The following is a 13866-nucleotide window of genomic DNA, read 5'->3' as shown; positions in this document are numbered from 1 at the left end:
TAATATCAATAAATGACAACGTTGCAAAATCAATAAATTGAAGTGTTAGAATGTGATATAGAATATGTGAAAACAATTTGTGCGGAACCATTCTGTGAGTGGCACTGCTAAAACGAGTGTCAATTGCATTTGTTTACTTTAAAGGGTACCTGTGTATTATTTAGAGATGCTGAAGAAGAAACGGCGACATCAAGAGGTTACATTTTAGATGGCAGCATCTTTCACTATTACGAATATGAAGCTTATTGTTAGGCAGGCAGAGTTGTCCATCCCCGGCTTCCTTACAAATATGGCGGTGCAAGACGGGAGCTAACTGGGAGTAAGACTCTCACTATATATGTGAACTTTTATGAATGTATTTATGGGCAGTATGTTCAGTCTTTACCAAAATAAAAATTGTAAATCAAGCCAAATATTACACACGGGACCTTTAAAAGCTAAAGCCTGAAAATTAATTCACTCACCCCCGATGTGCCACATTTTTAATACAAATCATTCTGTTCCAAAATACTCTCCATTAACGTTAAAGTTAACCGCAGCAAGGCAGAATGTGTGTGAATGAGAAGAGAAGAACTAAAGGAAATGTGTAGAGGATCAGAGGGTTAGACAGAGGCAGGTGATTGGCTGTGGCCTGCACTGGAGGAGAGAATCAGCCCAAAGCACAAGCAGGGGAAGAAGACAGGGAGGAACAGAAACAGCGAGCAGAGCGCCAAGTCAACCACGTGGGCTGTTCCCCCCGACATACGGCGCATCTCTCTAAAGTCACTCGGGGAAAACCGGGATCTGAACCCGACATGAAACAAATTTCTGTGTGCTTCACTCCTTGACAGACGAGGGAATCCTCCTCATGGAGACACGTTGGGAGAACAGGAAGTCGTGCCGCATGAGTGGGAGGTAAAGAGGGGGGAACACAAGTAGGAGTGACGCACAGAGACAATGGAGCTGCTGCGTGAAGAGGTTGTCGGTGTCGCACAATATGTTACAAGTGCTTCATTGTTTTGTTTTTTGTTTTTTTTTGCATGTGATGACATTTCTCTGTGTGAGCTTCTTAACCTCCAGTTGATCTTTTCTAGATAAACATTTACCTTTTCAGGGTAAAAGTGCACCTCCTGCAATCCCAACAGTACCAGCAGTCGTGATGTGGTCCCACTTTACTGTTGGTAGGATGATTTAGTTGAGGTTGGCTCATTACCTGAAGATACATGAACAAGGGTACGTATTATCGACCTGTGTGTGTGAGTGTGTGTGTGTGGAGAGAGGAAAAAATCCAGTTCCTGTACATTGATTTCACCGAGACGAGCATAGACTGAATAAATAATGAGACCATCATTGAATCATACTGACAACAGCAAAACACTGCAAAGCCTGACAGACCTGTCGAAGGCAGAGCTAACAAACAAGAGAAGTTTTAAGGATTAAGCAAATTGGCCGATTAAACTGAGAGGAGGCAGAGAAACACAGGGTGGAATTAAACTGGCCCCCGAGGAGACGGAGAGCCACTCTGGGCACAAAAACGAAGCCCGCGAACAACAAATCAATAGATAAATATTCATAGTTAAAATGAGAGGATATAGGTGTTTTTCCAGAAACAAGCTGTTGAGGTGTTTAAATCAGTTCAGGTGCTACTTTTAGTTGTTTTTCCCCCTTCTAATCTTGTCAAAACTTCAACGATGGAGAGGGAGCAGCATTGTTGACACTACAATTACTAAAACAAAAAAAACATCAAAGCGCCAGCTTCATTAACCTAATGAACCCGAACCCGCACTTCCGTTCAGAACCGAAGTGCGTGTCAAATTATCCCAAAACGACCGATGACATGATCGCAGAGGCATTGCAAAACTCCAGTGCTGCGTCGTGTCGGCCACATTCTCTGAAAAGTGCTTCATCCCACCGGCTGACATTGTGAAGGAGGTGTTAAAGAACAGCAGACACATTTCTCGACCGTCCAAACACGTCTGGAGAGCAACAGGAGGAAAATCCACTCTGGGGAGACTTGCATTTGTACCAGCGAGGGTTCGCAATCAAAAATTAAGCTGCAGCTTTACAGCAAAGCTGCTCCAGTTCCTCCGTTTATTGTCTTACTGGGTTGTTGTTGCGCTCTGAGCATTAATTGTTCATAGGCAGGCGAGCGGTGAGCGGTCACGGTGCGAACTGCTCCTCCTATGGTATGTGATTACGCCGCCAACCGCTAGCCCCAGGACCAAGCTCCACGTCCAGAGAGCTGATTGAATAATTTATTAAACGAGGCTCGGCCGGAGTCCGAGACAAAATGCACATATCATGAAATTGCAATACATTGCAGCCTTTAAGTTCTTTTTTTTTAAATTTAGTTAAAGAAACAAGAAAGTTCCCAACGATCAGAGAGGCAGCGAAGCAACGACGGGGGAAAAAAAACAAGAGGTTCCTCCCTCCAGAGTCTCTCTGCGGACCCTCCTGGATTAATTCATTTATCCGTCATGACATATTTGGACGGGAACAGGTTACATCTGGGTACTGTGAAACCTTTCCACGGTTTCATTTAGCAGGGGCGAGGATGGATGGATGGATAGTCATTGGCGCCCTGAACCCAGCGGAGGTCAATGAGCGTGAGACGGTTCCGTCCTGTGTCTGCCACTTCGTATCGCCATCACTTCACCCGCCTGCTAAAAATGGTGTGTGTGTGTGTGTGTGTGTGTGTGTGTGTGAGTTGGGGTGTGGTTGGGGTGGTGGTCGGCGCAGACAAAACCGGAGCTCACAAGGTCGCACCGAGGCTGTAATCCAGGCATGGGCAAACTACGGCCCAGGGGTCCTATGTGGCCCATTAAGCTTCTTAATCTGGACCGCCGAACTTGAAGAAATGATATTGACAGTAAGTAAGTCATAAAATAACTGTATTTCATCCATTTTTTTCCGTGATTCTAGATTCATTTCAATAATGAGCTAAATACCATGCGCTTCAATAGACATTAAAGCACGTTTTCTACATATCCCATGATATATTTGTTCCTGCTATTAGGTGGGTCACCAAAACAGTCCATCCATCTGCTCCTGCTCAAGCCCCCTAGGTCAAATTTTAGAACCCACTGTGGCCCACCAGTCAAAAAGTTTGCCCATCCCTGCTGTAATCCCATTGGTTTACACTCAGCTCCCCCTTCTCCCCTCCCCTCAACACCTATTCACTCCTGCTAAACCTCATTCTGCCTGGCGACGCTGCTCTAGGGGGGCTGCTGTGACTCAGTGGTGACCAGGGAGGGAAGAGGAGGAGGAGGAGAGGAGAAGGAGAGATGAAGACGTCAAGATTCGATTCGCCTGCTGGAGAAAGAAAAATGAACAATCATTCTTGGGGCATCGCGGTGAAGTCGCAGCAGCTGCGTCAGCACGGCGTCGTCCTCGTCATCCTCGAAGAGGGACTCGCCAAAGTAGATACATAAATAAAAAAATAAACAATCAGAGCTCCTGCCTTTGAGGCAAACTATGACTCAGCGTGTCACCTCGATCTGCTTCGGCGAGACGTGGGCATCATCGGCCGCCAACGGGAATGGTCGCTGTCGGCGGACATGAACAGCGCTGTGGAATAAATTTGGGTTGCAAATTCATCATAGGGTAAAAAATGTGGGTCCTGAGACTCCACCAGTTGAGAAACCACTGCATTGGAGTGATGTGATTGGTGCGAATTCTTGCTTTTCGTCATTCGCTGCACACAACGAGCGCATCACAACGCCTTGAGAAGCTTCTGAAGAGGACGAGTTAAGACTCTGCCTCTCGGTTTCCCCCCTCACCTCTGTCGTCACTGGCTGGCGCCCTCCTCGTCGTTATTCCCCGCCACTCGGAGGAGTCCTCTCCTCGGGGCCTTTTTACAACAGAGTCAGTCTGAAGTGTCAACCAACGTCACGCTGGGGAGCACCACATCAGCGGGTTAATCTGCCAGGAACAAAGAGGGTCAGGTGGTCACGTCTCTGACGCTGAAGTCGCATATGTTCTCTTCCCACCTGTCAAAAAATGTAGGGGGAAAAAACTGGTGATGAGGAACGGAATTATCTCTGCATCATGACGACCAATGAGGAAAACCGTCACGGCTAACGGTGCGGTAGAGGCAATAATGGCTAAATAAGCTTTTGTTTTTTTCATCTTAGATTGTCATTAGCTTCGTTTCCATTACAGTTTTCGCAAAATAAAACCGATATTTCTAAAATTTGGACAAAGTACAATTGAGATTTGCTTTTCAAAGTTTTGCAGTTTCCATTACCATTTTTTTATTGCGATATTTAGGTTTTATGCAATTCTAGAGATAATGGAAACGCAGCTAGTAGCGGCTAAATTAGCTAAATGCTAAACTTGAGGTTTTTCTGCTTATATTGTCACTATCTCCTCCTTTCGACAGCGAAATGATGTTTGTGGGAAAACTAGATGACACAATAGGGTTGCACCGACAATGCTATATCCAGATGAAGTAAAAGGCAAACCACATTATCATAATTTCCTTTTCTTTTTTGTTGATTTAATAGCCCTGATTTTATTGTTCCTTTCCCCGTACACCCCCCCCCCACACACACACACACACACACACACACACACTTCTCCGGAGGTCAGTGGCCCTTGGTGTATGTGAACTCTCTTCGTCAATGCTCGGCAAAACAAACAAACAAACGAACAAACGAACAAACGAACAAACGACCGAGCGGCGAATGTATGCAGATGAGATGCGGCCCTGCGGTGCGCAGAGGTGAGTGACGCTTTGGGTTGATTCTGGTCTGGCAGCAGCCCTACTTTTAGCAGCGAGGCAATCTGGATGCGAGCTCTCTGCGGTGCCTCCGCAGTCTGCTGCAGCCTAATTGGCCCCTCTGAGAGCCACGCACGCACGCAGACGCACATTCCCCAATCCGCGGGAGCGCACGCACGCACGCCCGCACCAGGGCGGTTGAGGGGGATGCTCGAGTGGCCCACCAGCTGTTCGGCGTTTCCCGCGCCATGTTCCGTCACCCTGAATCTTAGACACACACACACACACACACACACACACACAATATTAATTAATTTGACTATATATATTATGCTGCTCTGACTCACCTCCGTGTCTCATCACCTCTTGCCCCCCTCTCTTCAAGCTTGAGGTCTCAATAATAACAGCTTGCACCGTGCTATAATTCACAGAGTGATGTGGTGGGGATCACTTATGAATATGCTGAACTGCACGAGCGCTGCTGTGACATAACAAGCCATAAAAAGTTTCGTTTTTTTCCACCCGCCAAGTGGTTCGACGCCGAGGCAGTTCGCTGCTGACATCAAGCGGTGGTGGAGGAGAACTACAACTACAACATTCCAACTGGTGACGATGAGGTTGTCATTTAGTCATAAAAGGGTCAAAGTCGGTCTCAGGAATCGTATTACTGAGCATTTCTGGCGTTGTTCTTGCTTTGGATGTAAAGAGAATGAGGGGAAAAGAGTTGTAGATGCAGTTTTAAACATTTCTAGAAGATATTGGAGCGTGTTCAAACGTGGTTGCTAAGTTCTGCAATTTTCTTAATGCAGGGGTGTCCAAACCTTTTTCACTGAGGGCCACATACATAAAAATATAGGAGGGGCTGGGCCACTTACTAGAAATTAGGTATATAGCCTTAACTTTAGTGTATTAAAGTTAGAAAAATCAATTAAAAGTGGTCAAATATGATATATTGTTGAATATAATTAAAGACAAAACTGCCTTCATCACAGCTTTCCATAAATGGATCTTTATTGATTTATTCAGAAAAAGCTTGTAGCTGGTAGCTCATTCTCAGAACAGCAGCCTCAGATTTCTTCTTAGACAGAAGATTTACAGTCCAGAGAAAAAACAATAAAGGGGAAAATGGGACGGGTAAATTTCAAGCTTGTTATTTAAGTTATTAGGCTTAGCAACACAGCTATTGACGTTCGTTTGAAACGGTTGTCAACATTAACAGACTGAACTGGACTTAATAACAGGAGTGCATATAATTTTAGTAAATTGTTCTGGTGAGTATCAGCTGCGCTGGGTGTGTAAATTGGGCCATCTAGCCGACGCCACTCGTGCCAAAAATCCGGACAAATGTCACTTGATCAAGGACCTAAAGTGGGAACGGCATTGCACTCAGTGGGAGAAGCTTCCCCTGGTGTTAAAACTAAGAAGTGCAATACACTCTGGCAAAAGTTGCGGGCCATATTCTATTCGATTTATAAAAATTTCTTGCGGGCCAATTAAAAATGGACTGTGGGCCGCAGTTGGCCCGCGGGCCGTAGTTTGGACACCCCTGTTTTAATGTATCATTCCCTTTATATTATTTCATAAAAAATAAGCATCTTAAACCATGTTCCTGTCACCAATCTATGACTATTACATTAACCCATCATGTTTTCAAACTGCCCAGGCAGTATTAAGCGCTATGTTGTCACTCCACTGCATGCGCATGACACACAGGTTTGCGTGCGCAGGGGAAAATGTGCTTCGCAGGCTTTGTCAGCTGACACGACGGGAATGTTTTCAGAGAGGTTTTACAATGTTTGGACATGTGTCTGGCTTTTCCGGTGAAACTTTCCAACCCTAAAGGCTGCAGCCATAAAGACTGTGGGAACCCCTCACACCCGCCACCATCTCCACCAGTTACAAAGACAGTGTTTTTGTCTTTTTCAGTCGATCTTCGATCTGAGATGCTGCAATTTCAATTGTTTCAAGGCAAAATCATGTGGCTTTCACTGTCTCACATGCACCATCTGGTCAAATCCTTGAGCTCTTTTGCTCTTGCGAATATGAAGGAATGTAGAACTGTGCTGAAACGCACGGGTCTACAACTCAGCCCGTTGTGATGTCACAAAGGGCACTGAGACCTCTCCCACGGTGACCCCACCCTACTTCGAGTCTTCAAGTGAACTTTTACACCCTCTGAGTCATGTGGCTGCCACGTTTGTCTCCTCATTAACACAGAAAGGAGCAAAGCAGCATCGTTTTCATTGAGCAGCTAAAATCAAGCGGGGTTTTTCGGTAGCAGGTCGTAAACAGAGGGCTAAGATTGCCGTTTTCTGAAAAGAAAATTCTTGAAAGAAAAAGTTGGGGTGCGATGCAACAACTTGAGTGTTGGTGGCGTTGGCTGACAAAAAGGAGGCCCACAGGTGGTGAAGTCAAAGAAGTACAACTTTATTCTTTTGAGTGTAAACCAAAAACAAAAGCAAACAAAAAATAAAAATAATAAAGGAACTGCATAGGAAATGTTTAAAGTCCACAGAGTACAGAGAGAGCAGCGGGCAGCCAATATATTATAGTCTCCTGTGCCTTATTTAGACTGAAGACCTGACATCTGCACTTGCAGCTCAGCACAATGCGGGAGTGTGTTCAAAAAAGAAGACGGAGGGGAAGGTGTGCAGGCATTCGCACAAGACGTACAAAGGGAGGGGGCTGGCTGACACACACACACACACACACACACACACACACACACACACACACACACACACACACACACACACACACACACACACACGGACACAGAAACACACAGGTGGGCATGGCTGAGGGAAGTGCCAGCAGCACCCATCTAAACTCAGCTGGCGCCCGCTGGCTCGCAAACCGCCTCTTGGACTGTGAATGGATACATTCAGTGGATTTCTCTGCTTTCTTGACAACAACGAGGGTTTGCAGCGCACAAAGACACAACGCACTCGACACGCCGACAATGTTCAGCGCCGGGCGCTCCAGGGGAGGGGGCGGGCGGGAGAAACCATGTTGACGTTTAGGTGTTTTTTTTGTTTTTTTTCCCCTTTCTCCTTCCCGCGCGAACCCCGGCAGCTGGCCAACAGTGAGCGAGCACATCAACAAGACCTCCCACTCCCCCACCCGCTCGAACCCTTTTCTTCACAAAATACATTCTAAAAGGGTCGGCGAGAGTCAAGTGGAGAGGCGCGTTTGTGCATTTTTTCTTTTTTTTTGTGAACGAGGAACCAAAAATCAAAGCCGAAATCTAAAACAAAAAAGAAATAAAATGAAATAAAATGAAATAAAACAAACCAACAATCAACAAAAAGGTAAAAGGAGAAAAAAAGAATCAGGGGGAAACTAAATGAAAGAATTCAGATTTAGAAATAATTTGTTTAATATGTAAATGGGCACACTAAAGAATTTGGACTAGTATTGAGAATTCCTAAGGGGGGAGGGGAGGGGGGTAAAAGAGTCACTACATCATCACAACTGGACACATTTCAAAGAGATGCCTGCAGGGGAGAGCCTGCAGGAGAGCTACCTGAGTTTTCCATTTTTCCTTTCTTAATTCTCAAACCATATTTTTTTTATCCTTTCGATCTTTCTCTTGAGTATACAATCATTGAAAAGAGGAGGTCTAAGACCCGTGCACACACCGCCTGCCTGGTGCACTTTTGCTTCTTCTTCTGCTTCTTCTTTCTGTCTGCGTCGTAAAAGTCGCGTGAGGCCAGAAATAAAAGGGATGGACAAACAGCACAGGGGCCCGATGAGGGGGGGGGGATAAAAAAAAAGGGACAAAAAGGGACAAAAGAAATCAATCCGACAAAACTGGGAAGGGGAGAAAAGCAAACAAACGAACAAAAGTCACACAATCACATGCTCAGCAGCCGACCGCACGCGCGCGCGCACGCACGCACGCACGCACGCACGCACGCACGCACGCACGCGCGCGCGCACGCACGCGCACACGCACACGCACACGCACACGCACACACACACGCACACACACACACACAAAAAAAAGGCAGCTGATTGGTAGTTTGTGCTGGAGATGAACTTGATGAGGTCACTGTTAAATGTGGCTGCCTTACTTGATTTCACCGGGGTTTTTTTTCACAGACGGAGGTTTTACAGTTTCCACCTGGTTCCAGAGCTCGGGGCGTTACGTTACGATAGTTCATTCTAAAAACTCTAAAAAGGTCTGAAGGAAAATATATTTTGTCACAATGCCAAATGGTCTGCATCGATCGATCGTGGGTGGGTGGGGGTAGGGGGGTCGGGGGGGGGGGGGGGGTTCTGCCACAGTGGCTTCGCCAGTGAACCGAGCCTTGGCTGACTTGAACAGGTTTGTGCTCTGCAGGGCCTCTCGAGGAAACAGGAAATACAATCGCTAAGGTCAAAGGGTCATTCCATCCATCCAATCCTATGACACACATACACATCTTTGGGTAAATATTTTGGTAAAAAGTATCCCGATATGCCCCCCTCCCTCCCCCAATCTGAGTTGTTTTTTTGTTTTTGTTTTTTAAATCCACACCTATCTGAGCGACCGCAATATAATACAAGGACTTTTTAAAGCATGCAACAAAATGAAAAAAAGGTTTAAAATACATTTTTCCTCTTAAAGAGAGAAGACCTAAGGATCTTAAAGATAGAACTCTGCAATCGTAAAAAAAAAACAAAAACGGATGCAACATGAATGAACATTTTATCGAGTAATACTGAAAAGCAAATAATCTTCCTGATGAACCTCAATGTTGAGTTTAAAGCAGCAGTGTCTGTGTGTGTGTGTGTGTGTGTGTGTGTGTGTGCGTGTGTGTGTCTACGCTCAGACTGACTCGCAATCCATGTGCCTACAGCTCCACCTCAGCGATGCGCAGGCCAGTTTGCCGTTCACAGGCCGCTCTGACGGCTCGCGTCTCCATTCGGACGCAAGGAGGAATATTGTGGAATTGTGCTGAAAGTCAACGTGAACAACTTGTGCGTTTAAAAAAGGTGGATTTGTGACGTTTTTACCTCTTTAGGAGAAAGAAAAAACAAAAACTTCTCTTCACTTCGCTGCAAAGTACAAGTGGAATCTACATGTTCATCATCATCATCATCATCATCATCATTATCATGAGGTAAAGACAAGTGGGGCCCAGCCCTTTTTAAGTGCATCCGATCAGTGAGAGCGGACTTAAATCTCACACACACACTGATTTAACATTTGTATCTCTGATATAATGGTCCAGTGATGTTTGTCATCATCATCATCGTCGTCAAAACGGCAAACAAAAAAAACAAACAAAAAAAAAAAACAGCATGGTCCGAATGCCAACCCTGTTTGGCACAGAACGCTCACAGATCAGTTTGGCACAAGGCTTTTTCGTCTGGAATATTTGGTTTCTTAAAGATACAAAGGCATAGACTACCAGGCAAGTGACAGCAGAGGGTTCGGAGCATGGAGAGAGTTGACCATGATACACGCATCACATCAACTGAAGTAAGAGTACCATGATCTTTGGTCCTAGAGCTAGGGGACTTGCCGCTTTGACTGTATTGAGACGTAAAGAAGTAAAAGCATGAGGTAATGAGGTTCTGCAAAATGCATAAACATCTGATGAGGTATGCTTAAATAAAAGAGAAAAAACAAAGAGTGAGGTATTCAGAGCGAGTAACAAGATGAGGTATCTGAACGTTTAAATGCACAGTAGCAAATGAGTCTGAGGTAATTAGGAGTTGAGGTATATGATTTTTTTTTTTTTTTTAAAGGAGGTAAAAACAAACAAAAACGAAAAACGACACAGGATGTCTTGAGATATGAGCGACCGCGTCGATCCCGATCGTGTGCGGACGGGCCCTCTCCTCAGAGGCGAGAGTCAGTCAGAGATCTACTGTACAGGTCCAATGATTCTGTTGCCGGGGCTTCAAGGAAGTGGCCGACGAAGAAGCCCTCCCCCGCGATGCGTTCACTCTCCATCAGGATACAAAAAGGCTGAGATGCTGAGTTTGAGCGTGCGGGCTGCCTGCCGTCACAGAAATTAAAGTGGGAGCAACGTCATTTTCGGATGGGCCGAGGTGATCAATGCGAGTGGGTGTGGGGTTTAGATTTTTTTTGGGGGGGGAAGTAAGGGGGTTCTCTCTTTGGTGCGAGTATCACCTGTTCCCCGCGGGAAGGAACTTTTTCTATTCTGCAGGCAAGACTTCGAAGTGATCTCCTATCGAAAAAAGTAAAACCTGCCGCGCACTCGGGCCTCTGCCTGTCTGCGGGACGCACAACGTGGACCGCCTGCCTCCGCAGTTTTGGCGTTAGACTTAAAATTTGATGAGTCTAACATGGACATGGCTATGAACTCAACTCTGTGAGTTTTGCAAACTTTTTCCCAGCAACCGTGATTATGAACAATAGTGTGTTTAAAGGGGATTTTTTTTTCTCTCTTTCTTTCCTTCCTTCTTTCTTTCTTTAACTGCCAAATCTACCGTTGGCCATTTGTGCAGAAATCCTAAACTTTGGTTGACTCCAGTAAAAAGGTCTATAAGAACTCAATGTCCTTACAGGAATCGTTCCACGAGCACTAACTCTTGCAGGGAGTGGGGGTGGGGGGTGGGGTGGGGTGTCTCCTCATACTCAGGATCAATAAATAGAGCGGGGTCTTGCGAAGTCGCTCGCGCCCTCTCGCTAGTTGCAGACTTTAAACTGAGGCCCCAGGAGCCTGAGAGGGGGGTGGGGGGGTGGGGGAGTGGCTTTCAACCACCGTCTAAATCCCAAGGATTGTATTGGTCGGGGGCCATTAGTGTCCTCGGGACAGCCAACTTAGAGGAGTCTCCCTGTGAGGTTTTTACACAGCATGCCTCACTGAACAAAAACACAAAACTACACGATTAAATACCTACATTTTGGGGGAGAAGGAACAAACCAAAAAAAATCATCAGTCATGGATCCAGATTTTGGAAAATCTTGGCAGGTTCTGCCTTTTGAAGGAGACGCCGCTCTCCTTTCGTACATTGCAATGCGAAAGACTGGACGACGACAGGGTGTCGTAATATTTTGTCGTAAAATGTCGCTTGTTCCAGTTCGACATGAAACGACGCGGGAGAGGGAGTAGCGTCGCGATCGCACATTTTTGGATTATCTTATTCCAGGAATTTTTTTTGGAAGATCGCAAATGCTCTCTGGGTTATTTTTTCCTTTCATATTTGCTTCTTTTTGCGAGTAAAGCTAAAAGGGGAGCCAGGTAAAATCAGCCGCGATCGGTCCGACGCGCAACACCCAGAATAACTTTGATTCTACCGACTTTGCCATCGCCGGCGTGCACTCTTCCCAGGTGCGACCGCGATGCCCAAACAGCCCGAGAAGACTCGCAAACGACGACAAAGAAAACAAGTAGCCTTAAATCGTGTCGAGAGGAAACCGCTGGATGAGGTCTCCCTTCCTAAAGTGAAGCCCTCTGAGTGAGAATGAATCCCCCCCCCCCCGCAGCCTCTAACAGTGGTCTGAGTATTGTCTCAGCAACAACATTCAGGAGGTTCGCTTTTTTTTTTTCTTTTTCTTTTTTTTTTTTTTAACTCATAGTTCAAAGGATGCACAGCAAGAATTCCATTAATCCTGTGCAAATATCAACTGGACAGTCGTATTTTTTTTTGTCTCTCTTAAATAACAAAGTGTAGAGGTAGACTTTTTCTTTTTCTTCTATGTAAAACTTCACGGACTAAAGCCTCTGCTCGGTGACTGTGAGTACATTCATAAAGAGCTAAATGAGGTAGGTATAGAGCAGAGGACACAAAGAGTTCAAGAAAAGTGAGAAATTCCCTGAGATGGATTCTTAAGGAGAGCGTCCAGAGAGAATTCAGAGCAGCTGAGACTGAGGATGGGAAATATGGCTCTTTTTCTTTCTTTCTTTCTTTTTTAAATTCTACTGATTATCAATTTGTAGAGGTCCCCTTTTGTCCTGCACAACATACCACAGATATCTGATTGGGAGAATATCGATGGAGGAAAGAAAAAAATAATAAATCGTCCACAGTTTTTAATTTCCCTTTTGCGGATGCTCTCAATCCTCTCTGAGCTCTCCCCCTGTTGCTGTCTGATTCATTCTCTCTCCTCCATTTCCTTCATCGAGAAACAAAAAAAAAAAAAAAAAAAACTGCAAAAAAGGGAAAACGGAGGGAGAGAATGTTTTTTTTTTTCTTCTTCTTCTTCTTCTTCTTTCTTCTCGTTTAGAATTTGAGGATGCGATTATTCCCGAAGTCAACCACCACGATGACCCCGTCGGGCGTCACGGCCACGCCAGACGGCCGGTCCATCTGTCCAAAGCCACTCCCCTGTGTGCCAAATTTGCATAAGAAGTTCCCGTTGGGCTCGAACACCTGGACGCGGTGGTTGCGCGAGTCGGCCACGATGATGCGGTTCTCCTGGTCCACGGCCACGCCTTGCGGCCGCAGGAACTGCCCGTTGCCAGTGCCCTCGGAGCCCAGGAACCGCGCCGACTGGCAGTCGGGCCGGATGACCAGGAGCCGGTGGTTGTTGAAGTCGGTCACCACCAGGTGGTCCTCGTGGTTGAAGGCCACGCCCCGGGGCGAGTCAAAGTGTTTCCACAAGGCGCCCTCAAAGCCGTACTTGTTGAGGAAGGAGCCGTCAGGGGCGAAGAGCTGCACGCGGTGGTTGCGGGTGTCCGAGACCAGGATCTTCCCCTCGGAGTTGACGGCCACGTCCCACGGGTAGTTGAACTGCCCATTCTTTGTGCCTTTTTCCCCAAACTTCAGCAGGAACTGGCCCTCGAAAGTAAACACCTGCCGGACGGGGCAAAAAACAAACGTCTCAGGGCCAAACGCATTTACTTGAGCGACAGAAAGGCAGAGAAAACACATTTACGGACATGTAACTAGGGCTGCAACAATAATAAATAATAATACATTTTATTTATAAGCACCTTTCTGACACTCAAGGACACTTTACAAACAAACACAATAAAGAACAGATAGAAATTACACGCAGTAAGATAAATAATAATTAATAAAATGGAGTAAAAACTAAAAAAAAAAAGAAGAAGAAGAAGAAAAAAGAAATGGAATAGCGGATTAACGAGCAACGATTAGTCTTTGCGTCGTGTTATTGTTCTTGTAAATTTATGAATGATAAAATGACACTCCGGTCGCGACATGCTCATTTGAAGCTGCAGTGCAATACTGATCACTGAGGG

General features: G+C 45.8%; 1 protein-coding gene across 1 annotated transcript in view; it reads right to left on the bottom strand.

The window, feature by feature from the left end:
• Positions 1-7723: 7723 nt before the first annotated feature.
• The window catches only part of trim71 (tripartite motif containing 71, E3 ubiquitin protein ligase), a 35565-nt gene continuing 29422 nt past the window's right edge, over positions 7724-13866 (bottom strand). The window contains exon 7 of the mRNA XM_076030380.1: positions 7724-13456. Within this exon, the coding sequence (XP_075886495.1) occupies positions 12884-13456 (573 nt within the window). The 3' untranslated portion in view covers positions 7724-12883. The remainder of the gene's footprint in view (positions 13457-13866) is intronic.

The sequence above is a fragment of the Nelusetta ayraudi genome, unplaced genomic scaffold (genome assembly GCF_046127955.1).
Source record: "Nelusetta ayraudi isolate G7.1 ecotype Tasmania unplaced genomic scaffold, CSIRO-AGI_Nayr_v1 ptg000027l, whole genome shotgun sequence".
Taxonomy (NCBI): Eukaryota; Metazoa; Chordata; class Actinopteri; order Tetraodontiformes; family Monacanthidae; genus Nelusetta; species Nelusetta ayraudi.
Note: the sequence above shows the minus strand (reverse complement) of the source record. Positions and strands in the feature narration are given on the sequence as shown.